General features: G+C 37.0%; 1 protein-coding gene across 4 annotated transcripts; it reads left to right on the top strand.

The window, feature by feature from the left end:
• Positions 1–7,200: 7,200 nt before the first annotated feature.
• Positions 7,201–22,942, top strand: LOC126263081 (uncharacterized). Of its 4 annotated transcripts, none has more exons than XM_049960074.1 (6): positions 7,206–7,668; positions 7,809–7,960; positions 8,096–8,347; positions 15,019–15,087; positions 15,181–15,249; positions 20,438–20,965. In XM_049960074.1, the coding sequence occupies exons 2-6, from the start codon at positions 7,865–7,867 to the stop codon at positions 20,870–20,872; spliced, it is 921 nt and encodes a 306-aa protein (XP_049816031.1). In that variant the 5' UTR covers positions 7,206–7,668; positions 7,809–7,864; the 3' UTR covers positions 20,873–20,965. The 4 variants fall into 4 exon arrangements, with proteins under 4 accessions (XP_049816032.1, XP_049816031.1, XP_049816030.1 ...); XM_049960073.1 differs by adding an exon at positions 22,172–22,942 and having other exon boundaries at positions 7,207–7,960; positions 20,438–20,917; XM_049960075.1 differs by having other exon boundaries at positions 7,201–7,960; positions 8,096–8,234; positions 20,438–20,968.
• The last annotated feature ends 1,720 nt before the right edge of the window (positions 22,943–24,662 follow it).

Below are 24,662 nucleotides of genomic sequence, written 5' to 3'. Positions count from 1 at the left end.
CAGTAAAAAAAGTTACTCTCACAAAATCAGCAAACAGGAAAACGTGCCTTCTGCTAGCAGAGCCATTCTTCATTTCTGGGAATGGAAAGCTGAAATCTCTCTTTAAAAGAGGCAAACATTTCCCAAAAGAAGCTCCTCCTAAAGACATTCCAAATGGTGTCCCTCTGAAAAAAGCTAAAGTTATTGACATGAAGAGGCTCCTAGCACTTCACTGAGGAGAGATGTGGCCCAAGGAAGAAAAGTTAAAATTATATACACAAATTTCTAATAAGCAGGAGCTAGTGAAAACGCGAAAATCAAAACGGCGAGGCTGAAGAGCTTCATTTTGAGCTTTTGGATGGTTATGATACCCCAAAAATAGTGTAAGTCATTTTACCTTGTGATCCATTCTTTGAACTATTTTCGTTTCCGAAAGATTTCTCATTTTCATTAAAGATGTTACTAACATTAAGTCTGATTTTAATGACTAAGATTATTACTGTACTTCGCAACAGTTCAAGTTTTATATTCTGCTGTAAAGGTTTAAACCTCTTTAAAGATTTAAAATAAAATGACTTTTCAGCAGTTTGTTCATTTAAGCTTCTCCATTTCACGTTATTTTAAAATACTGCTGTAGTCTACTGTACTTTGAGACATATGCACCCGAATTACTTTTGTGGCTGCTTTTGCAACCAATTGCATTTTGAACATGGCTGCAGATGTGGTTGCACAAGTGTCTAACTTGATCATTCTGCTGCAAAACTGGCTAAACATAAATTTTGATATAAACATAATAATTTAGCGGTTTAACATGGTATTTTAGAGACGCGCATAATTAGATCATTATGTTTGTTTTGCCTTTTTACTGAGAAGAAAACACTTTTACCACTTCTGTGAAAGTGAGGGTATGTTTTCCAGCTTTTCCTCAATTTTTCTAAAATTGATTTAGCTGCGATTGCAGCTGAGCTACTCAAATAAAAAACATATTTTTGAAAAATCTGTTATAATTTATGTTTTATAAGAAATCAGACTTTAATTTCCAAATAACTCTAATGACATCAACGGATGCAAAGGGAGATAGACGTCATGTGTGTGGAATAAGTCAAAAAGCCTTAAAGGACCACATCATGATTCAGGTCGAAAAAAATCGATTTTCGGTTTTCATCATATTTCGACAGATTAAGGTTTTATTTAAGTACTCTGAAAAGGATTTTGCAGAAAAATTTTTTTTCGAGCATTTAAAGAGCATTTTCCTACCACCTGTGTTTATGTGCCAAGCCCACTTTTCTGTCACCGACTTTTCTGCATATATTTTAGATCTTTATATCCCCTACATTGCACGTTAGGGAGTCTTTTTAACTCCCGAGTGTGTTGGCTATCCTTGGAATGCAACGGTCGGTATTCTTTTGTTTCCGCTGTTTGTAAACAACATACTTCCAAACACACAGTTTTGTACAAGTGTGATTGCGAGTAGTTGTTATACTTACGTTTGTAGTGCTTGTTTACATGTGTTTTGTTGTGTTTATTGAAGAGAACGAAACGTAAAGGTATTTTCAAGAAACGACAATTTAGAGGAAACAAGTTTAGAAAGCTTTCTGTACAAGAGGTTATGTCGCATGGTAACAATGTTTCTAATTGTAATTCTTCAACAAGTGCATCATCAAAGAAGCTCTCACCATTTCAAGAGAGTTACAACAAGGGGTGCAGTAACATTATTATAAATCTGAGAATATTATCAGATGTAATTTCTAAATTTGTACAATGTAGACAGTGTGGTGAGTCACAGTGTGTGACAATTTGTGAGAGTGCCAGTGGGAGAAAAGGCCTAGCAATTGCTTTGGATTTAATTTGCACTAAATGCTCAGCTGTTATTTGATTTATGAGTTCTTCAAAACCAGATGGAAGTGGCCCTTATGAAGTCAATACTAGATCAGTTTATGCCTTATGATCCATTGGCAAGGGCATGGCGGAATTGGGAACATTTTGTTCAGGGATGAACTTACATCAACCACCAAATAAACCTGAAAAACTGACTGCAATATTAGAGAAAGCTGTATGTGAGGTCAGTGAGGAAAGCATGAAACTGGCTGCTAGGGAAGCAGTGGAAGAAAATGATGGATGTTTGAATATTGCAGTTGGACTTGATGGAAGTTGGCAGAAAAGAGGAATAATTCTCTGAATGGAGTAGTGACTGCCATGAGTGTAGACACCGGTAAAGTATTAGATGTGGAGATAATGTCTAAATATTGCAAATGTTGTAAAGTCAATGAACATAAAGAACACCACTCTGTGGCTAATTTTAGAGGAACAAGTGGAGGTATGGAAGTTCATGGAGTACAACAAATATTTCATCACTCCATAGAAACAAGAAGCATATGGTACACCAAATATTTGGGCGATGGTGACAGTAAGGCATACAACAATGTGGTGAACTGTAAGCCATACGGAGATGCCATTATTAGCAAAATAGAATGTGTAGGCCATGTTCAAAAACGTTTGGGAACAAGGCTGAGAAAACTATTGATATGAGAGGAAAAAAATTAGAAGATAGAAAATTGTTGACTGGACAGGGTCAGTTAACTAAAACTGAAATAGAAAACTTGCAGGTATACTATGGGTAGGCAATTGGGAGAAATAAAGAAAATCTAGAGGCAATAAAGAGAGATTTTTGGGCCATATTCTTCCATAAGTCCTCTACTGATGATATGCCATGTCATGGATTGTGTCCATCAGGAGAAAATTCATGGTGCAAATACAATAGGGCTCAGGCAACTGGAGAATTTTATTCTCACCAGCATTCTCTTCCTGCTGCTGTTATTACAGTAATTAAACCTATTTTCAGAGATTTGGCTCATCCTGACCTTCTAAGGAAATGTCTGCATGGGCAGACACAGAACCCAAATCAACGTTTGGAACTGGCTTCCTAAAACTGTATTTGTAGGCATGCATACAATGAGACTAGGAGTTCATGATGCTGTTATTACATTCAATTGTGGTAATATTGGAAAGTGTGGGTACTGAAAAACATGGAAATTAATTCTGGTGAAAATATGATCACTGGACTGCAACATTGCGATAAAATGAGGATAGCCGATGCAGACAGGTCTGCATCTAATATGGCCAAGAAAGCAAGACAAATATCCAGGAAGGTGAAAAAGAAGCTGGAAAACCTGCCAGAGGCCAAAGAAGGGCCATCATATGCAGAAGGACAGTTTTAATTAACTGTAAGTAACAAACTTCAAAAGTTTTTTCTTTAAAGTCAATTTCCCACAGACTAAAATTTTCAGTACATATGCCCCATTATATCAGAAACTATCACAGATAAATGAATGAAATTTTCAGAGACTCTGCATAACATAAAAAGCCACCTCTGGCACATTCGTTAATATTCCCCCATTAGGAAGTTCACAAAAAAAATTTCTGCAGAAAAAACTTAATATTTTTTGTTAATAAATTTTAAAAAGTATTTCTTAAAAACTATAAAATAGATAAAGTAGATATTAGTGCAGTTGACTCTATTAGCATTATGTAACATACAGTAAAAATATTAAGGTCCTGCATCAAACAGATTTTTCAGGAATGGGTCAAATATTTGTCTAAATTAACATGGGTTAGATAGGCAGTGTGTGGTCCCCTTAAATATATTTTCGTTTAAAAAGTAATAATAAGCTTGTCAGATAACACGTAAATGTACAATACACTAGAAATAAGAACAATCCTAACAAAGATTTTATATCACTTACTTTGGTCGAGGAAGGTGGTCACTACATAACACACACATTTTCAGTAACTTGCCAGCATCCATAAAAGTTTAATTTACACTAAGGTTTAGTTTAAGGGGAGTCCGCAAGCTTTATTGGTGGACAACTCCTTATGCCACATTCATGACTTTGTTAGCGAATCTGACTAATATGTATATGTTATTAATAATATCAAATAATGTGGCAATTATGTGAAATCTGAATTCTGTACAAATTCAGAGTGGTAATACAATCAGTGTAAATAAATTTAGTAAAACAAGTTTTCCATCTGAGTATGCATAGCTACAATAGCCTAAGAATTATCATATGCAGCTCACTGTATAGAACACTTCCGTGTTTTTATATATGTAAATATGCCTTCCTCTCGTCTTTGGAGCTAGGGATGCACCCAGCAATATCTGTTACTGCCGCTTCAGTCTTTCTTTTCTTGGAATAAGCTGATTGTAATAAACACTGCAGCTATTACCAGCAGGTTCCCCTCTATTTGATGTGTTAAATACTGAAGAAATAGTTACATAGTTACAGTTAAAATGCATATTGTAAATTCCCAGAAACACTAAATATGACGTAAAAAAGTGTAAATCCTCAAATAACTAAGATATACCTGTAAAATAAAGTCACAACAAGAGGCTTTAATGATGTCGAAGTATACCACAGGCTGCACTCAGCACCCACGCAAATTTGGCGCCAGCACGTAAACAGAAACTACTCCCAGCGAGTCTCACTAGTAAACGATTAACACACTACTGGCCATTAAAATTGCTACACCAAGAAGAAATGCAGATGATAAACGGGTATTCATGGGACAAATATATTATGCTAGAACTGACATGTGATTACATTTTCGCGCAGTTTGGGTGCATAGATCCTGAAAAATCAGTACCCAGAACACCACCTCTGGCCGTAATAACGGCCTTGATACGCCTGGTCATTGAGTCAAACAGATCTTGGATGGCGTGTACAGGTACAGCTGCCCATGCAGCTTCAACACGATACCACAATTCCTCAAGTGTAGTGCCTGGTGCATTGTGATGAAGCAGTTGCTCAGCCACCATTGACCAGACGTTTTCAGTTGTTGAGAGATCTGGAGAATGTGCTGGCCAGGGCAGCAGTTGAACATTTTCTGTATCCAGAAAGGCCCGTACAGGACCTGCAACATGCGGTCGGGCATTATCCTGCTGAAATGTAGGGTTTCGTAGGGATCGGGTCGAAACACATCTAAAATATAACGCCCACTGTTCAAAGTGCCATCAATGCGAACAAGAGGTGACCGAGACGTGCAACGAATGGCACCCCATACCATCACGCCGGGTGACACGCCAGTATGGCGTTGACGAAAACACGCTACCGATGTGCGTTCACCACGATGTCACCAAACACAGATGCGACCATCATGATGCTGTAAACAGAACCTGGATTCATCCGAAAAAATGACGTTTTGCCATTCATGGACCCAGGTTCGTCGTTGAGTACACCACCACAGATGCTCCTCTCTGCGGTGAGGCGTCAAGGGTAACCACAGCCGTGGCCTCTGAGCTGATAGTCCATGCTGCTGCAAACGTCGTCGAACTGTTGGTGCAGTTGGTTGTTGTCTTGCAAACATCTCCATCTGTTGACTCAGGGATCGAGACGTGGCTGCACGATCCGTTACAGCAATGTGGATAAGATGTCTGTCATCTCGACTGCTAGTGATATGAGGCTGTTGGGATCCAGCACGGCATTCCGTATTACCCTACTGAACCCACCGATTCCATATTTTGTTAACAGTCATCGGATATCGACCGACGCGAGTAGCAATGTCGCGATACGATAAACCGCAATCGCGATAGGCTACAATCCAACCTTTATGAAGGTCGTAAACGTGATGGTACTCATTTCTCCTCCTTAGACGAAGCATCACAACAACGTTTCACCAGACAACGCAGGTCAACTGCTGTTTGTGTATGAGAAATCGGCTGGAAACTTTCCTCATGTCAGCACGTTGTAGGTGTCGCCACAGGCGCCAACTTTGTGTGAATGCTCTGAAAAGCTAATCATTTGCATATCACAGCATCTTCTTCCTGTCCGTTAAATTTCGCGTCTGTAGCACGTCATCTTCGTGGTGTAGCAATTTTAATTGACAGTAGTGTACGTCAAGGGCGTTGAAGTATTTTCACTTGCGACAATTAGTCGATTATCTCAATCGACTACTCGTGACAAGAAAGCATACTGCAGCGCCTCTGGCGGAATGTTCGGATCTTAGGACTCACATGTCGCAGACAGATATATGACGTAATTGTTCCCATGTCAGGGCATAGAGTTCGGACTCGACAGAGTAGAAATTGCGAGTCTGCATGCAGTTTAGCGTCGATATTTTTAGGAGACGATTTCTGAAAGTTTATGGTTTCCCCCTTGTGTTTTAACATTGAACGAAACATTAACGTAACCATGTCGATAGGCCACAACTGTGCTGCGAAAGTTTGGTTATATGGAACCGCACGACTTGCAAAAGATCGTAATGTAACGTCATTAAGGTGTTAGCAACTGTCATGGAATTTGTTAATAACGAAAACCAGATTCACAAAGATTCTTCTTCACTAAGGAGAAATGATAACCTTTCCACACTGCTGAGAACTAAAAGAAAGGGAAAATTATATGTCGTCCTAACGTTTGAAAACGTTTATTTGCTTGAGAAAATATATTTACAAAAACACAACTTACAATTTTTAGAAGCCAGTAAATATATCCCTTTTTCCCTCACTGTTTCTTGTTTTCTCTCGACGCCAAATGAAATCCAAATTGCTTCCTCCTGTAACAGCAGAGTTTTTTCATTATTAAAGCAACGTAGATTAAAAAAAAAAAGGTTTTTCGTCTATTTATGTTCTTAGATGTGCACACTGTAAACTTTTTCCTTGTTCAGACATAGTAAAACCCAAATACCTCAATGCCTTCAGATATTTGGCCTATCTTAACCCTGCAAATCGCTGTGAAATGCATGGCCGAGGGTACTTACCACTGTATAACATGTTATAGTTTCTTCCCGACCCAATCGCGTACAGAGTACGAAAGAACGATTGCCGGGATGTCTGTGCTCGAGCTTTAGTTAGACTAAACTTGTTTTCGCGATGCACATCGCAGCAATAGATTCATCACTCAATACACACAAACCTATGACCGTTCGAGTTGCCCATCGTTATATACGGCATCGAAGTTTACCACCTGACTAAAGTACTGAGCATAAGTAAAGCGTAGGTAAAGTATAAATTAGGAATTTGACGACCATAATATTATTGCACGTGGGAGTGAGGGCGCTTCGGTCGGCCTATTTTGAGTTTTTATCGTGATATTTTACGAGGATACGCTGAAACACTTGATAGTATATGCACAACAGTATTAAAATCTTTCATAGTACGATGCATCTGCCATAGTCTCTGCTATACATGATAATTGTAACGCTACCGTGTGTTTCCAATAACGGCCACGCAAAACCAAGTGCAGTAATCTCGTAGTGGGGTAGTACCAAATAGTCTATAATTATAGGCTATTTGGTAGAATCCACGCAACCATCGCACTATGTCTGGATAGCTAAATAACCATTAAAAAGACGCAAAATATCAAAATCAATTTCTCATGAATAAGTGCGGCGAGAATAGGACAACTTCCGATGTTAGCAAACGAAGCCACCGTCCGCCGTTAGCATCAATGTCATAATTCTATCGTTTCCGAGCATGCGCAGTTTTCAGCACACTCACCGCAATCAATTGACCATTGACGTCACTGACCCACTTGTTACGTCGTTGGGAGGATAATTTACACGCTACTCTACAACGTGCACCTACCACAAGTGAGCTATATACGCATGGATGTTACTCGTGTAAACATGAACCGAGGGGCACATAGTGATATAGTTATGACATAGCTTATTTCTTGCATGTAGGACGAGGCATAGGTATTTTGCTTCTTTTTTTATTAGCTGCGTATGCGTTAACGCGCAGTTGTGGAATGTGTTTCAAATAGAATTCCTTTGGGCGCTCAAATAATGAGTTATCCTCTTGATTCGCCTTGTGATTACGTTTTATGATTTGGCAGGTCATTTTTTTCTATTAAACTGATATAAATACGTGTGGGCTCCTGTGTTTATCGATATGGAATGGAACAGAAAATCCATTCAGCTTCTCATTCAAGCATACAAAGACGAACCCTCACTCTTCGATCACAGGCACCCCCAATATCATTTGAAGGTAAATTGTTAACTATTTTTAATTGTTGTTAAAAATGGCAAAAAGTAATTTGGTTATCGGTATTAAAAAAGTCCTTGATAAATTTACATTGAAGGAAGTGTTACCGGTACATATAAACAAATTGTATTATTTCAGGCCAATAGAAAGGAAAAACTTGCAAAAGTTGCACAAAGGGTTGGGGAGGTGCTACCTGGAGTTACAGCCAATGACTGCAAAAGCAAATTTGCAACCTTGCGGTCGCACTATGGCGCTGAACTTAAGAAGATGCGAACCGGTAAGGAAACCGGAGTAGTTTATTCACCCACTGTGTGGTGGTTTCCACTGATGGAGTTTCTGAAAAACCGAATTGTACCCAGATCGTCACACACAAATATTCCCGAAAGATTTGTGAGTATTCGTATTTTTGTCTGCTGTTAGTATACATTGTGAGCTTTATTGCAACCTAACACAGTTATTCTTACACACTTGTAGCCACAAATCTTTAAAATTTGTTGTTCTACTTTGATTTATGCCAGTAGTTAATCATTATATTGCTAAAACTTGTGCATACTATCCCCAGTTAATCTCATTCATGAATGGGTAGTCAGTCCCATCACTCATCCTCACCCCTCCATATGCCTTCCCTTCGTTGTTTTATGCTTGTCCCTGTTTATTTATTCGCCATTGGTCCATTCACTGCAACAATATTGGACCTATCATATATACAATATGGTACATAAATAATAAAGACATACATAAAACATTAAGTAGAATGGGATTAGGCGAGAATGGTGCAGGATGTCGGCCACGACCTGTTCAGTGGCACCGCAGTAACATGGGAAAACCGTGAAAACTCCAAGTTAGAATAGCCAGACTGTGCTCAAAGCCGACTCATCCCAAATGCGATTTCAGTGTGTTCACTGGTTTACACACCTCGTTCAGTACTTTATTAGGAAAGAGAGCTACATATACCTAGTTCTGAAAATGTTACAACATGCAAATGAAGGATAAACAATAATATAACTACAACATGATACTTTGTCATATTACACTTCTGAAAATAAATAAAAACATATGTAACACTGAAGTGAAGCAGTCATCAAGCCAAAGATTGTTTTGAGTGCCACAGTGCTTTATGAGGAGTGGTTTTGTTGGGGGTGGTATGTCATTGCCTTCTTCTGACCTTTCAACTGACTTATCCAGCCAGCTGTAGGGCAACCAACAGTTAAATGTTGATTCCAAACCACTGTGTAACTCAGCAGTTTTCTCTTGAACAAACATTGCCAGAGGTGAAAGTAAGTCATAAGCAACAGATGAAAATCCTATGATCGACTGAGAATCAAGCCCGAGAAGTTTGGATTTGTAATCTGGCACATTACCGCTCTTTTTTTTCTTTCCCAATCTGTTTCTTTGTCATTGTTTCATCAGTGGTTCTATGCAGATGCTGCATGACATCTTTCAAATTCCATCGTTGGTACTGCAATCAGTTTTTTTTTAAAAAAATTATTACAAAGGGTGGCCAGTCCCCCAACCAAATATACTGAGCTACCATCCCAACAAAACTCTATACCCATCACAACTAATCTTGCACTAGATCCCATCTCCGGGGAGGTGTATTATACTGCATTTGGAACTGAGAAAACAGAAAACCTACAGCAGAAACAATCTTTTGCAAAGACAGGCACAGCATGAATGGTACAGCAGGTAACAAATTAAAAAATACCCAACCATAAATATGGCATGGTATCCCTGTAAGCTAACATATTCACTTACATTGTAGAACCACATCCCAGCAAGAAATGTTTTTAACTCTGCTCTAAAAACCATTTCCTTCTCCTTTATGTATGTGGCCAGTGCATTATACATAGTGACACCAAAGTGCTCACATGTATTTATTCTGCATGGAGGGACCCACAGTTGCAAGTGTTACAACTATGGTAATTGCAACTGGTTTGCAAGTCACCAATTTTTGCTCTTACCATCAACACACACTTGTGTACACACAAGGAGTGCACACAACGTTTTAAATAAAGGTATGCAGTAAGCCCTAGTAGAGCTGTGTGACAAGATTTGCGTAGGCCCTGGCCTTTTCTGTAATGTAAAAATTTCATATAATCAACTGTTGGTGTTGCCCAGAAAACACTTCCATAAGCTACAAGGGACTGGAAGTAACCAAAATAAGCATTTCAAGCACCTTCCGAGAAGCAGTTTTTAGAAATAAGCTTTGGAGCAAAATACATTGAACTGAGTCTCACAAAGAGTTCATGCACACGATCTTTCCAGTTTAAGTCTTGATTGAGTTACATTTCTAAACATTTTGTGCATTATACCGTTTCTCTCACATTTCTGCCCAGTACCACTTGGAGCACTTGGTTGTAATTCTTTTTTTCCAAACTGAACAGATTTTTTTTCACGTGAAGGGTCAGCACATTAGCTGTGAACCATGAACACAACCAAGGACTTGAGGAGTTGATCAGTTGTTGTGGACAGAGATTCCTTAACATTGTTCACTGTTACAATGTCATCTGCAAACATCATGGTCTTAGCTGCAATTTCTGAGGTCTGAATGTCATTTATATAAAACAGGACGAGAATGGGACCAAACATGCTGCCCTACGGTACACCTACTTCAAACTTCTTTGCATCCAGTAGCCTGCTAATCTGATTTTATGATTAGAATGAACTGATGTGAGCTACTCATGTGTGATCTGTTTCTCATTTATTTATTTATTTATGGGTCCAAAGAATTTTTCCATATTGTGGGATAAAATGCAAATATTGTGTCACAATATGCAACACTTGCCAGTTACAATGTCAAGTGACACACATTTAATTTTACAAAGCCACAAAAAAATACAAAGGTTACTGTGACTTTTCAGCAATTGAAATCTCTCACTGGGAGCATATCCATTACTTTTAAGTGTAATTTTTGTGTACTGCAATTCTGATTCTTCAATTTTCTCATCTTGTTCATCATACTGGAAATGTTTCTTCTTCCATCTGTTTCGTATTTGTATTTTACCACCTAAGGTCAGATTTTCTATACATAGTTCGGATGCCAATTCCTCATCACATAGTGGGTTATCATGGAATTTTTAGATCCTCTCAGTATATTTGTGAAATAATCTGCTGTCTTTTCAAGTAAGTCAATAGCTTTCGAGATGTGTGTGGCAACATTTTTGTGTTTTTGCTGACAACATTAATGTGGGGTAATATATCATACATAATGAATGTAAAAACATGGATAAGGTTTGACAAACTGCCATTCAGTCCATATTTTTGTCTTTGTGTGTTATGATCTGTGCATCATAGACATCTCGTATGTTATGGTAAAGAGTGGTGACTACAGTCATCCTATTTTCCCATCTTGTTGTACTCATTGACTTCAATGTTAGGGCAGGTATATAACCATTCAGTATTAATGGCAGATACAAATGAGAGGGATTGGTGGGGAAGGATGCCATGCATCCGCCCATGTGTAAACACTGCTTAATCACAATTTGTGGTTTCAAAAGACTATGACATGTGACACACATTGCATATTTTATTCAGTATTTACTTATTTATTTATTACAAAGAGTTTGTCTCAGTGATACTGCTATAGGTATTTAAGCTTCCTGTACAGGAACTGCTTGGCCAACATATGCTGACATGTATCTCTATATCTTTATTATAAAATTTTTCACTTCTGTAGGAGCTTTCATACTCATGCAGGTGGATTTCGAGTGTTTTGTTGGCGCATAATAGAAACTGATGTGGCCTCACATTACTATCAAGCTTTGGTATTTCGAAAGCCGCACCAAGTGTGCACCAAGTAGAGAGTATCTTTTGTCCTTTGTTTCACAGTATCATAGATAATTCCTAGTAAGATAGTAGATTAATGAATGATTAGTATTACCAGCTTATTTTCACTCTTTTTCATTTATTCAAAACTTTCATTGTCTTGTTTAATTCAACCTTTTGGAACCACGTTAAAATTTAAGATTTTGCCACCCCCAAAAACCTGCCGCTCTGTGCGGTGGCACACTTTGCCCCTCCCTCCCCCCTCCCTATATCCTACAGGTACTTACAAAAGTTGGAAAACTGTTTAAATTTCAAAGGCTTTCTCAGCCATGAAAACACACACACACACACACACACACACACAGTGTTGTCTTCTAGCACTGCTGTTCAACAGTATATGTAGAAGAGTAGCGGAGCTAACATGGGACACAAAAAATGCTTCTTGTGTATTGTATATACCAATTTTTTTCTGCTGCATGTGCTGATATTGCAATCATTATGGGAGAAGAGAAGGAAATGTCTATTACAGAAGCAGATCACACATTTTTTAGTGCTATAGTGTTTCGTTGTTCCCCGTAACGTACTCTTAGACATTTGTTGCCCCAGTGATATGAAATTGCTTTCAAACAACATGTTTATTCTCAGTATCTTTTGAGTGTTCCTTCTATTTCCAAACTGATGTTTCTGAAATAGTGTAAAGTTTGAGGGCAATGGTGTTCCTCTGTCATGCCAACTATTCTAAGTTGGTGACTGATGGAACTATTGTTAGCAGGTTGTGGTACAATAGCAGATTTAGATACCATCCCTAGTGGCAAGAGCAGGAATGGGTGTTGATAATTTGCTATACTAGTGCCTGTTATTTAGTTTCATAATGAAGTATTGATTGGAATACTCTCTTTCAAATTCTGAAGGTGGCAGGGGTAAAATACAGGTAGCGAAAGGCTATTTACAATTTGTACAGAAACCAGATGGCAGTTATAAGAGTCGAGGGACATGAAAGGCAAGCAGTGGTTGGGAAGGGAGTGAGACAGGGTTGTAGCCTTTCCCTGATGCTATTCAATCTTTATATTGAGCAAGCAGTGAAGGAAACAAAAGAAAAATTCAGAGTAGGTATTAAAATCCATGGAGAAGTAATAAAAACTTTGAGGTTTTCTGATGACATTGTAATTCTGTCAGAGACAGCAAAGGACTTGGAAGAGCAGTTGAACAGAATGGATAGTGTCTTGAAAGGAGGATATAAGATGGACATCAACAAAAGCAAAACAAGGATAATGGAATGTAGTCGAATTAAGTAAGGTGATGCTGAGGGAATTAGATTAGGAAATGAGACACTTAAAGTGGTAAAGGAGTTTTGCTATTTGGGGAGCAAAATAACTGATGATGGTCGAAGTAGAGAGGATATAAAATATAGACTGGCAATGGCAAGGAAAGTGTTTCTGAAAAAGAGAAATTTGTTAACATCGAATATAGATTTAAGTGTCAGGAAGAGAACTTTGTGGCACAACTTGACCAGAAGAAGGGATCGGTTGGTTGGACATGTTCTGAGGCATAAAGGGATCACCAATTTAGTATTGGAGGGCAGCGTGGAGGGTAAAAATGATAGAGGGAGACCAAGAGATGAATACACTAAGCAGATTCAAAAGGATGTAGGTTGCAGTAGGTACTGGGAGATGAAGAAGCTTGCACAGGATAGAGTAACATGGAGAGCTGCATCAAACCAGTCTCAGGACTGAAGACCACAACAACAACAATGAAGTATTTATCCACATTATGACTGCATTCTTGTCTCTTTATGACAACAAAGCAAGAGTTCTTGAGGTGTCCTGACCACCCTTGTAGAGAGTATGTAACATACTCAAAATTTTAATTGCTGATTGCTTTGAAATATCATAGCTTCCTATCTGTGTCTTTGTGGTTTTGGGGCACTCAATGACAAAGTTATCAGTGACCAAGCTCCCTATCCTCGTAAGCAAAATGTGAATAATAAAGATTGGGTATTACTGTGTCCTAATTATGGTGAATACCTAGTTTAACTTTCAAGTGTGATGGATAGATTTATTTTTTTTACTGTATTTGCCAAAGATTTGTATTTTGCAGAGTTCTACACCCCTAACTTCTTATGTGAGATTATTGTGGTCAGAAGTTTTTGTCATCACATTCTGCTGTCTGATAGGTACTAAATTTTAAATTTCAAATAATATTAGGCTATGTATAAGATATCCCCCATATTTCACAATAAATAACTGCCAGGCAAGAAACAAAAATATGATGTTACATACCTTAGTGAGTAAAAGTGATGGAAAGATGTTTGGAGAAAAAGTGTGTTTCTTATTGTTTTATATTTAGCCATTAGTGATGTTCATGGTATAATAATTCAAAGTGATTTATTACACATGCTGTTTCCTTAAGATTCTTTGCTTCATGTGTTCTCAGTTTTACTTATTTTTAACCTTCTTACATGTATTTATATGGTTTCTCATTTTTGATCATTTCTCTACTTATGTTGTTGATTTTCACAGTAGGTCCACCTAATTACAACTGAATAAAACAAATTTTATAACATGAAGTAAATGAGTGTTCATTTCTTTGTGCTGTGCTAATGAAATTTGAATGACAGTAAGCAGAAAAGCAGCTCTAGAACCAGAACAAGAAAACATGTAGAACAGCATCTACAAACTTCACACTACTGACATCTTTCAAAAATGAAGGTGAAATTATGTGTGGCACAAAGGGAAAAAAATCATTTTATGCAGTTGCAATTAGATCAAATGTGAAAGGTACCAATGTAATGTTACACACAGCTGAACTCAACAAGACAAAAAAGTTAAAGATATTATTCTGAACGGTTTTCTGTATTTAACACTGTGTATTTTTGTCTAACTATTGTTTGTGTGTAGAAAATTAAAGATGTCTGTTGGACTAGTTCTCTGACCCAGATCCCATCATTTTGTGGAGAGGGTTTTCTGTTTGAGTCCACTTCACAGGTTCAGCCTGTCCCTGCCTCCACTCTGTTCCTTTCCAGTTCCATAGTGGCTCTTTCACAGTGGAGTGTCAAGTTAGAGCTGTGAGCCTGTTCATGAAGATGACTCAAGTACTAAAGGACTGACTGCAACAGACGGGTGTAAGGGTTTTGAGTCCTGGTCCAACAAACAGTTGTAACTTGTCACATTCTAGGTAAAATTATCAAAACATGATGAGAGCAACTTGAGACTAAATGTTATTTGTTGTAAAATTATGCACATCTCATTTCCAGCGGTATGTTCAGGTAACTGATGTGTTTATATTTTTCCCTTCAGTTTTCATATAAGCCCCAGGCAGTATCCATGGATTCCAGTCACTCCTATGACCTAATGGATTGTTATAATGTAAGTACAATAACCATCCTTCCTCATATAACTCTGCATTGGGTAAAGTGGTATTTTATAAAGCTCAAAATGAAACTGTGAAACACTTTCCAGCTTTCAGATGGACCTCAGTTGCAGATAGTGGAATCCAGAAGTACAGAGGACACTGCAGACAGTGGCAGTGTAAGTAAAATATGGAATTTTCTTAATGAAAATCTACAGCATAAGCAATGGCCTTCACACAGTACAAAATAGATAATAAGGTGCTGTCAGAACAGAGCCCCCAAGTGGTTGTTCAGATGTCATAACTGGAAATGGTGTAGGCATTTTCTTCTTGTGCAAGTTAACACCTGTAGTTCATGGTAGACAGGTGGATGACTGGTTTTGTATGTCTGTAGTATTGTGAATGAGATATTAATTACAAGGAGAGTGTGTGGAGCCTGTCACTGCATGGCCAACAAGAGCACAAGACAAAATCCCTATAATTACTGTAATAAAACAAGCACATTTTTTAGGTTAGAGTCAGGTTACAGACTGATAGTACTGAAATAAATTAGAGCAGTAGCAGACCGTAACACATGTAACAGTTACGAGGAAAATACAATTAATTTGTTTCTTCGGAACGTTAGAACATTAAGAGGGTTGAAAAATTATTTTATGCATAGAAAATGTGAAAAACACTTAAGTGATAAGTGTTACATATCTCTCTGACTCATGTAACCACAAGGGATGGAGAAGTTAAATATCAGGGATTACAGACTTGCATCATTTTCTGGTAGAGTTAACATGGAAAAAGGAGGAGATGGAACATACGTAAAAGTTGGACACACAGTCAAAAATATTGAAAAAAATAGTTTTCGTGTTGATCAGGACCTAGAAGTATTGTTATTGCAGAATTCTCCTCTGATAATTGTAACAATTTACAGATCCCCGCTAGGAAACTTTCAGCTGTTTATGAGAAATATAGAGGCATTACCAAACTACCTGTCAGACAACAAGAAACAGTTAGTAGTTTGTGTAGCTCTCACTGTAGATTATTTAACAGATATTCACAGAAAAAATGAACCAGAATTATTATTTGGGTGTTTCAGTGTAATTTCAGTAGTCAATTTTCCCACACGTGTGCAGCAACAGTATGCACCTTACAACCCTGAGGTAGGTTCACACAGAGCAGTGAGACCCGGATAGAATGTTTTAAGAGTAAGCTAAGAGGGGAGTTATGGAATGAGGTATATGTAGAAAGAGATACTGATGTCAAATTCAATTTATACCATCGTAAGTTTGTGTCAATATTTGAAAGTTGCATTCCTAAAAAAAATAGCAGAAGATCCATTAAAAAGTAACCCTTGGACAACAAAGGGAATTAAAATCTCATGTAAGAGGAAAAAGGAAATTTGCATAAAGGCCAGATTAAGTCAAGATCTGACATTTCTTGCCTACTAAAAAAAAAATGCTGTAGTATTTTGAGGAAAGTCATCAAAATGTCCAGAAGTATGCATATTCTGACAGAAACAAATAGTACAGATAGTAATATTAAAACTATATGGCACATTGTCAAATAGGAAACAGGACAGCCAGTCCGTGTACAAAAGTCCATAACAGTTAAACTAAATGACAATGTTGTGACTGATGCTTTACAAATTGCAAGTACTTTCAACAATCATTTTCTAACTGTAGCAGCAAATAGAGGATTAAATGATACAGCAAAGAAGCAAGAGAATGTTGTTCCACAAAACTTTGAGCAACTAGAAGTAACACCAAAATCCTTCATGGAAATTGATGCATTTATAAAAATCCCAAAAAATTAATGTGTTTGTGGAGTTCATCGAATTTCAGACAGAATTCTGAAAAATTGTTCCAAGTTAATAATTAATGTCCTTTATGATACATGCAGTGCATCACTGGCACAGGGAATTTTTCCAGACTGTTTAAAATATGTAATTATTAAGTGACAAGGCAGACTTAAACAATTACTGTCCAGTTTCCTTACTGACATCCTTTTCCAAAATATTCAAAAAAAGTGATGAACTCAAGAGAAATCACACATGTAAGTGGAAAAATTTATTAAGCACATGTGTGATGCTTGGATTCCAGAAGGGTTGCTCAACTGAGAATGTTATTTATACATTGACTCATGAAATAGCACAAGCCTTAAATAAGAATATATCATGAGCTGGTTTTTTTGTGGTCTTTCCAAGGTGTTCGATTCTTTAGATGAAGATACTCTATTAGAAAAACTCAAGTTTTATAGAACTGATGGCTTTACGTGCACCTGGTTTGAATCATGCTTCACAAACAGAATGCAAAACACTGTGCTGAATAATTCACACAATGTGAGAAAAGTAGAAAATTTTAGTGACAGGGGGGGGGAGAATCAGGAAGTTCCACAGGGTTCAATTTTGTTGGATCCACATCTGTTCCTTAGGGTATATGTGAATGACCTTCAATGTAACATTCAACAAGCAAAACTGGTACTTTTTGCAGATGATACTAGTGCTATAATAAATCTCATTAGAAAGAAAGCAACAAAACAGTTGCTAAATGATATTTTCCAAAGAATTATTAAGTGGTTCTCTGAAAATGGACTCCCCTAAATATTGAAAAAAAAACTGCATTCAGTTCTGTACAACAAATAGTCATACCAACAATTTATGTACTACATGAGGAGGAGTCATTAAATGGTTTAGAATGCTCCAAATTTTTGGGTGTACATATTGTTGAAAATAAAAACTGGAAGAAGCATATTACTCAGCTTTTCAAACAATTAAGTTCAGCTACCTTTACTCTTCATACAATGGCTAATCTTGGAAACAAACTTATCAGCCTCCTGGCATATTTCTTCTGAATAGTGTCATATGGAATAACTTTCTTGGGTACCAGTATGTCATTACTTAGAAAGAAAGTATTGATTGCACAAAAGTGAGCAGTGGTTTTCACCCGTGGATGTCATGTAGTTACATCTTCAGAGAGCTAGGCATTTTAACAGTGCTGTCACAATACCTATATTTGCTAGTGAAATGTGTCATAAATAATCTGTCACAATTTGAGAAGAACAAGATGTACATACCTGTAACACTAGAGGGGAAATGACCTTTATTACCCATTGTAAGAGCTGTCAGTGACTTAAAAAGGAGTTCAATGTGCAGCAACAAAAATTTTGATCATTGGCCCAATAACATAAAATGTCTGACAGGTAGTGAAGTAGGTTTTACATCTAATTTAAAATCATTTCTCCTGCACATCTCCTTCTACCTCACAGATGAAATTTTACTTAAAAATTGGAAGCCAATAAAAAAGTGTAGTTGCATGAGTAGGACTAAAATTAATAATTTCTTCATTTAACACCAATCATGTAATCAAAAAACAAAGATGATGTAACTTACCAACTGAAAGCGTTGGCATGTTGATAGACACACAAACAAACACAAACACACACACAAAATTCAAGCTTTCGCAACCAACGGTTGCTTTGTCAGGAAAGAAGGAAGGAGAGGGAAAGACGAAAGGATGTGGGTTTTAAGGGAGAGGGTAAGGAGTCATTCCAATTCCGAGAGCGGAAAGACTTACCTTAGGGGGAAAAAAAGGACAGGTATAGACTCGCGCACACACACACATATCCATCCGCTCATATACAGACACAAGCAGACATTTGTAAAAGCAAAGAGTTTGTCATAAATAATCTGTCACAATTTGAGAAGAACAAGATGTACATACCTGTAACACTAGAGGGGAAAAATGACCTTTATTACCCATTGTAAGAGCTGTCAGTGACTTAAAAAGGAGTTCAATGTGCAGCAACAAAAATTTGCCTTTACAAATGTCTGCTTGTGTCTGTATATGTGCGGATGGATATGTGTGTGTGTGTGTGTGTGTGTGCGAGTGTAAACCTGTCCTTTTTCCCCCTAAGGTAAGTCTTTCCGCTCCCAGGATTGGAATGACTCCTTACCCTCTCCCTTAAAACCCACATTCTTTCGTCTTTCCCTCTTCTTCCCTCTTTCCTGACAAAGCAACCGTTGGTTGCGAAAGCTTGAATTTTGTGTATGTGTTTGTGTTTGTTTGTGTGTCTATCAACATGCCAACGCTTTCTGTTGGTAAGTTACATCTTCTTTGTTTCTAGATATATTTTTCCCACGTGGAATCTTTCCCTCTGTTATATTCAATCATGTATACATATACTGTAAACTAACTCATTCCTTATTATTTTGATAAAAAAAATCATTCAAATGCTCAATGGAACATGCAACTAAGTAGTAACACTGATTTGTCCATAATTGTACTTTTTCATATTTTCTTTCTTGAATGTAGGTGTGGCTAGAACAGTTTCCATTGTTCAGGCAGCTCACCTTTTCATTTCATGTAGCCTTTAAACATTTGAGTTAGTATTTATTTTACTTAGACCTATATTTAACTATCTGAATCCCTCCAGGACCATGCAGAATCCTTGTTTATTTTCATGGCTCTTAATGCCCTTCACCCAAGTAATCATTTTGTCTTTACCTCATCTAATGGTTACCGATTGCTTACTGTCATTTGTAGTTTTCTCTTTTCTCTTGCAACAGCTCGTGAAAGTAACTGCTCAGTTCTTTCAGAATGAAGAGTCTTTTTTTCTTGGTTTCGCAATTTCTTTTATGAAAACAACACCTTATATCAATAATAATTAAATGTATACACACAAAATTCTAGCTTTCGCAACCAACGGTTGCCTCGTCAGGAAAGAGGGAAGGAGAGGGAAAGACGAAAGGATTTGGGTTTTAAGGGAGAGGGTAAGGAGTCATTCCAATCCCGGGAGCGGAAAGACTTACCTTAGGGGGAAAAAAGGACGGGTATACACTCGCACACACGCACACCAGTGCTTTCGACATGCCAGCGCTTTCGTTTGGTAAGTCACATCATCTTTGTTTTTAGATATATTTTTTCCCACATGGAATGTTTCCTTCTATTATATTCATAATTAAATGTATTTACTACATAAAATAAAATGCACTTTTACTTCCATAATTGTATTAAATATCATTATAATTAGTGATAATGGATTGCATTGTCTCATTAGCAAACAGCACAGTAGAGTTAGAACACTGGATTTGTTGAAGAAGGACAATGGAGGTGGTCTTGGCTTCTATAAGGAACTTTATGGTAAATTTTTGATAATTACGCAGAACAATGAAAAACTGGATTGGAATGGCCAGATGGTATTTAAACCAGCTCCTCCTGAGTATGTTTACTCGCTCACTATTGTGCCAACTAGCACACATATTATGTGGAAAAGCCTGGATGAGGACTGTTACAAGAGATTGTCTACCTGACATGATGTAATATAATGTGTTTTGTTTGGTATTCACCTTTCAAAGTGTTTGTATTTGCTTATTTTCAGGACAATCACTCAGAGTTTTCCACAGAAATCGTTGAAGTGAAAACTGAAATTGATGTGATGCCCTCAGAGTGTGTCACCACTGAGACACAAGATGCTCCAGAGCCACCAGAAACACATCATTTGTATGCAGAAACACAACGTCATTATGAAAAGCCTTCAAAGCGACAAAAGAAAGATGATGATGATGATACATTGCTCTTATCCACATTGTCAGTGTTGGAGAAAGTTAGTTCATATTTAGATCGAACAACTGAAGATGACACACTGGGGAAATTTGTGGCAGGAGAGTTACGAAAAATGGACAATTACATTTGTATTAAGACAAGAGCAAAACATCGAATACTCCAAGCCATAATGGATGCCCAGATGGAGATAATTCGTGAAATACAGAAGACAAAGAAAAGTAACATGGAATGTTCAAACTATACAAAATAAATGAAATTATTTTATAATAATTATTTAATAAATCCCATCACCAAGGTTCGTATCTGGTGGTAAATAAACAATCAAGAAAAACTGTTGGATGTTATGTTCATTTTATTAGTGTCTGTTACTCAGTCTTCTTATGCTAGTCATTGACAAACTAGTGCCTCTTGTACTGAGAACTGTACACTACAATGCACTCTTAAATGTTGTTGCCATCTGAAATTGATATGTTCAATCTTTTCTGTTGGCTTTTTTTTTAACGTTCAACATAAACCTGAAATAATTAGGCAAAGTACCCACTTTGCTGTTGATTATGTGTGATGACACTAAATTTTTCAGTTCATCTTTGATGAACGTGTGATCAGAGATAGGAGATATCCCTGAGTATGGTTGAAATATTATAACATTTAAGCTTGTCTATGCAACCTGTGTATCCAGCCAGCACTAGGTAGGGGCTCAGATGTGTGTGTGTGGTTTTTTTTCTGTAGCTTCAGAAAGGAGTTATTCCAAAAGCTAGCAAGTTTTCTTTTGTTTTTGTGTCTTCCTGTCAACTATATAATGCTTCTGCTAACCGTGAGTGATCTTCTTTATTCGTAAAGTGTTAACCTTCCTCTCTCTTATTTTAGTTATTTGTTAAAGGCCTCACAGCAAATGTTCTTTCTCAGAAGAGACTATTTTGCTGTTCACAAAAACATATTGTCACAAGTGCTGGCAGATAGGGATACAACCTTCTGCTTCAAAATAAAAAACCTGTACGGCTGCATTTACACACATTAAATTAACCAAAATTCATAAATATCCAATAAATTAAAAAAAAATTTCATATGACACGTAAGTTGCTCCTTTTCAGTAAACCCACTTCATGCTTGTCTGTTTGTAATAGTCCTGGAATTTCACATCTCCACCACCAGACCTAAAGTATTTCATAGAATATTACATACCATAATTTTTAATCAAAAGAATGAGAGGAAAATATTTTTTTCCAGAAATCTTTACCTTTTAAATTCACACTTTTTACATGAGTGTGGACCAGTTCTTGAAACATTTTTTCCACTCTGATATTGGTCTCTCAAAAACACAATTTTGGAAGTATTCAATAGCTCCTTTCTGTGGTGAAAATTACTGCCCACACATTTTCTGTTTAACACAAGGAAATGAAAAGAAGTAATTAAACCTCAGGATCTATTTAAAACAAATATTAGAGTTACATGGGATTTACATTCCGTAACCTAAGTATTCTTAAAGTTGTTTTACTTAATTTTTAAGTATTTGAATATTTTCAGTTTCCTGCCTGGTAACTTGTTTCAGATTTCTGCACTGAAATGTACACAAATTACTTTTGCACCTAGTTTTGTTATTGTGAATTGATGGATTCACCTGAGGAAGTATATACTGGTATGTGAGTGCAAGGATCACTTGGATGCTGGAAGGGCTTCTACAAGATGTTTGGTTGTCAACTTTAAGCAATATTTCTAGTGCACATTTCAACAGAATGTCTCAGAAGGTTGTGCCATTGGACAGAAATGGCTAAAAATATGCTGACACTTAAGTCTGCAGGTCAACACAGAAGAGAGATTTCTGAATGCAAAGCAGCCAGAACTGAACTTTATTTGTTAATATCCACACAATTGTGCCACTTCAATTTTTATTTCTGTAACATTGAGGGTTAAGCTGTTAGCTGTGAACTGGTTGTAAGACTGCTACATTATTCCACTGATCGTGCCTACTGTGGGTGTGTTTGGGCTCTGTATCAATATATTTGTCATCAGCAAATGTTACAGTTTTTGAATAGTTCTCCATGTTCCAGACAGATCATTTATGTAGACCAGAAACCATAACAAGCAATGCATAAACTCTTGTGTCACACTGTATTTAATATTTCCCCACTCAGAATTTAATTTTATTCTTGTCGTATCATTTCTTATTGTGACTCTCTGTTCTCTGTAGTTAGGATATGGTTTTATCTGTGCAAGGGAAGAGCTGTAATGCCATAACATTTTAGTTTCCCTGTCAGAATTTGATGACGTACAAAGTCAAAGTCCTTGTCAAGATCACTGAAAATGGTTACTGAAATTCAGTTTGTGTGGTTGCGTTTGTCTTTTCAGAAGAAAAGCTATTAAGATGCCAAACAGAGCTGCAGTTAAAAGGTTATTCTTAGAAAGGTATACTGTTGTAAGCTATTTTATTGAAGGAAATAAATGAAAATATAGGAAGGAGGGAGACTGGTCTATAATTAGAGGTCAGTTGTTTATCTTCTCTTTTGTAAATTGGTGTTATCACTGAATACTTCAGTCTTTCAGGAAATACAAATTGACTGTTTACAAAGGTAACACAAGTGTAGTGCTACCAAGTCTAAGCAAGATTTCAGCATTTTAGCTAAATGTTGTCATAGCCAGAAGAGACACTAGCTTTTGGTGACCAAATGATTTTTCTAATCTCTATAACAGATGAGATGGCTAAACTGATGTGCAGTGGTGCAGTATGCATTGCCTGCTTAAGTAATTTTATTGGACCCACTTTGCTTGTGCTCCCAGCAATTGTTAATAAGAATTCATTGAATTTACTAGTCAATGATTTGAATTTCATATAATCTATCTTGCTGCTACTTTCATTTGGGAGTTCATTAAGATTTTTCCTTGCTGAGTTTATTCATTTCATGCTTAATAATTTCCCCAGATTATTTTTGAACTTTTCCTGGATTTTTTATGCATAGTATATGGTTTTTGCCTTTTGAGGACACACTGAAGAAGTTTGGAGCAATGCTTGTAATGAATTTTTAACTGTTCATTAGAACTAATCCACTGCATGAAACAAAGCTTTCTCTCCTGGCTAAGATATTTTGGGCCCAGATGTTAGCTTGCCCTGCAAATGTCCATGACCCATAGTAAAGGGTATCTGGATTTATGATACTGTAAGAATATGTACAGAAAGATTTAACTCTGTCATCTGCAATATGGATTTATAATGCTTAAGAATATTTACAGAAAGAATTAACTCTCTGCTCTACAGCATGTCCTTGGTAAACTTTCTCCCATTCTTCATCCTGTAAATTTTCTCTGAATAGTGTAGCTGTCAGCATTCACAATGCTGCAAAATTTTACTTATTCTTTATTAGTTAAACATGATTGATGGAGATGCTTCATTTGTGCCATTTGATCCATTGTGGTCAGATAAACCATTTTTTGTGGTTGACATGCATGTTTTATTAATTCAGAAGGATTTATGAATAAGGTATCAATCACTGTCACACTATTTCATCATATTCTTATCAGGAATATTACCGTGAGGGTCAGACTAAAGCGTATTGAAATCTCCACATACAATCATGTTTAGATATTTTACCAAGTGTTATTAGTGATCCATGTAAGTGCTTAATTAGGTTTTTTTTTAAAAATATCCTGTTGGTGGCCTACAGACTTCCAAAGCTTCTATCTTGTAAAATCTGAATTATGTTACTGAAGTTCAGCACTCAAACAGTTGTTGGATGCAGTATTAACTGAGGTCTGTGGCCTGTGACTTTGTTTCACTTTTGGTTTATATAGCCACTTCCACTTTCCTTGTACTATGCCTACAGTAATGTGATACTAAACTGTACCCATTTAAGTGCATCTGTTCAGATTCTGTGACTTCCAGATGATCTTCTGTTGTGCATAGCAAACCTGCAGAAATAAGTTTATATTCTTTGGTGTACTTCATTTAAGCTCTCTCTCTCTTTTAACAAATGTCTTATGTTTTTTCAGAAAAGCCCAAATGTTTGGCAAACTTGGTACTGTCCAAGTTACTGGTTTTTGTTTCTCCA

The sequence above is a fragment of the Schistocerca nitens genome, chromosome 6 (assembly GCF_023898315.1).
Source record: "Schistocerca nitens isolate TAMUIC-IGC-003100 chromosome 6, iqSchNite1.1, whole genome shotgun sequence".
Lineage (NCBI taxonomy): Eukaryota > Metazoa > Arthropoda > Insecta > Orthoptera > Acrididae > Schistocerca > Schistocerca nitens.
The sequence above is the reverse complement of the archived record's forward strand: the minus strand, read 5'-3'. Positions and strand labels throughout refer to the sequence as shown.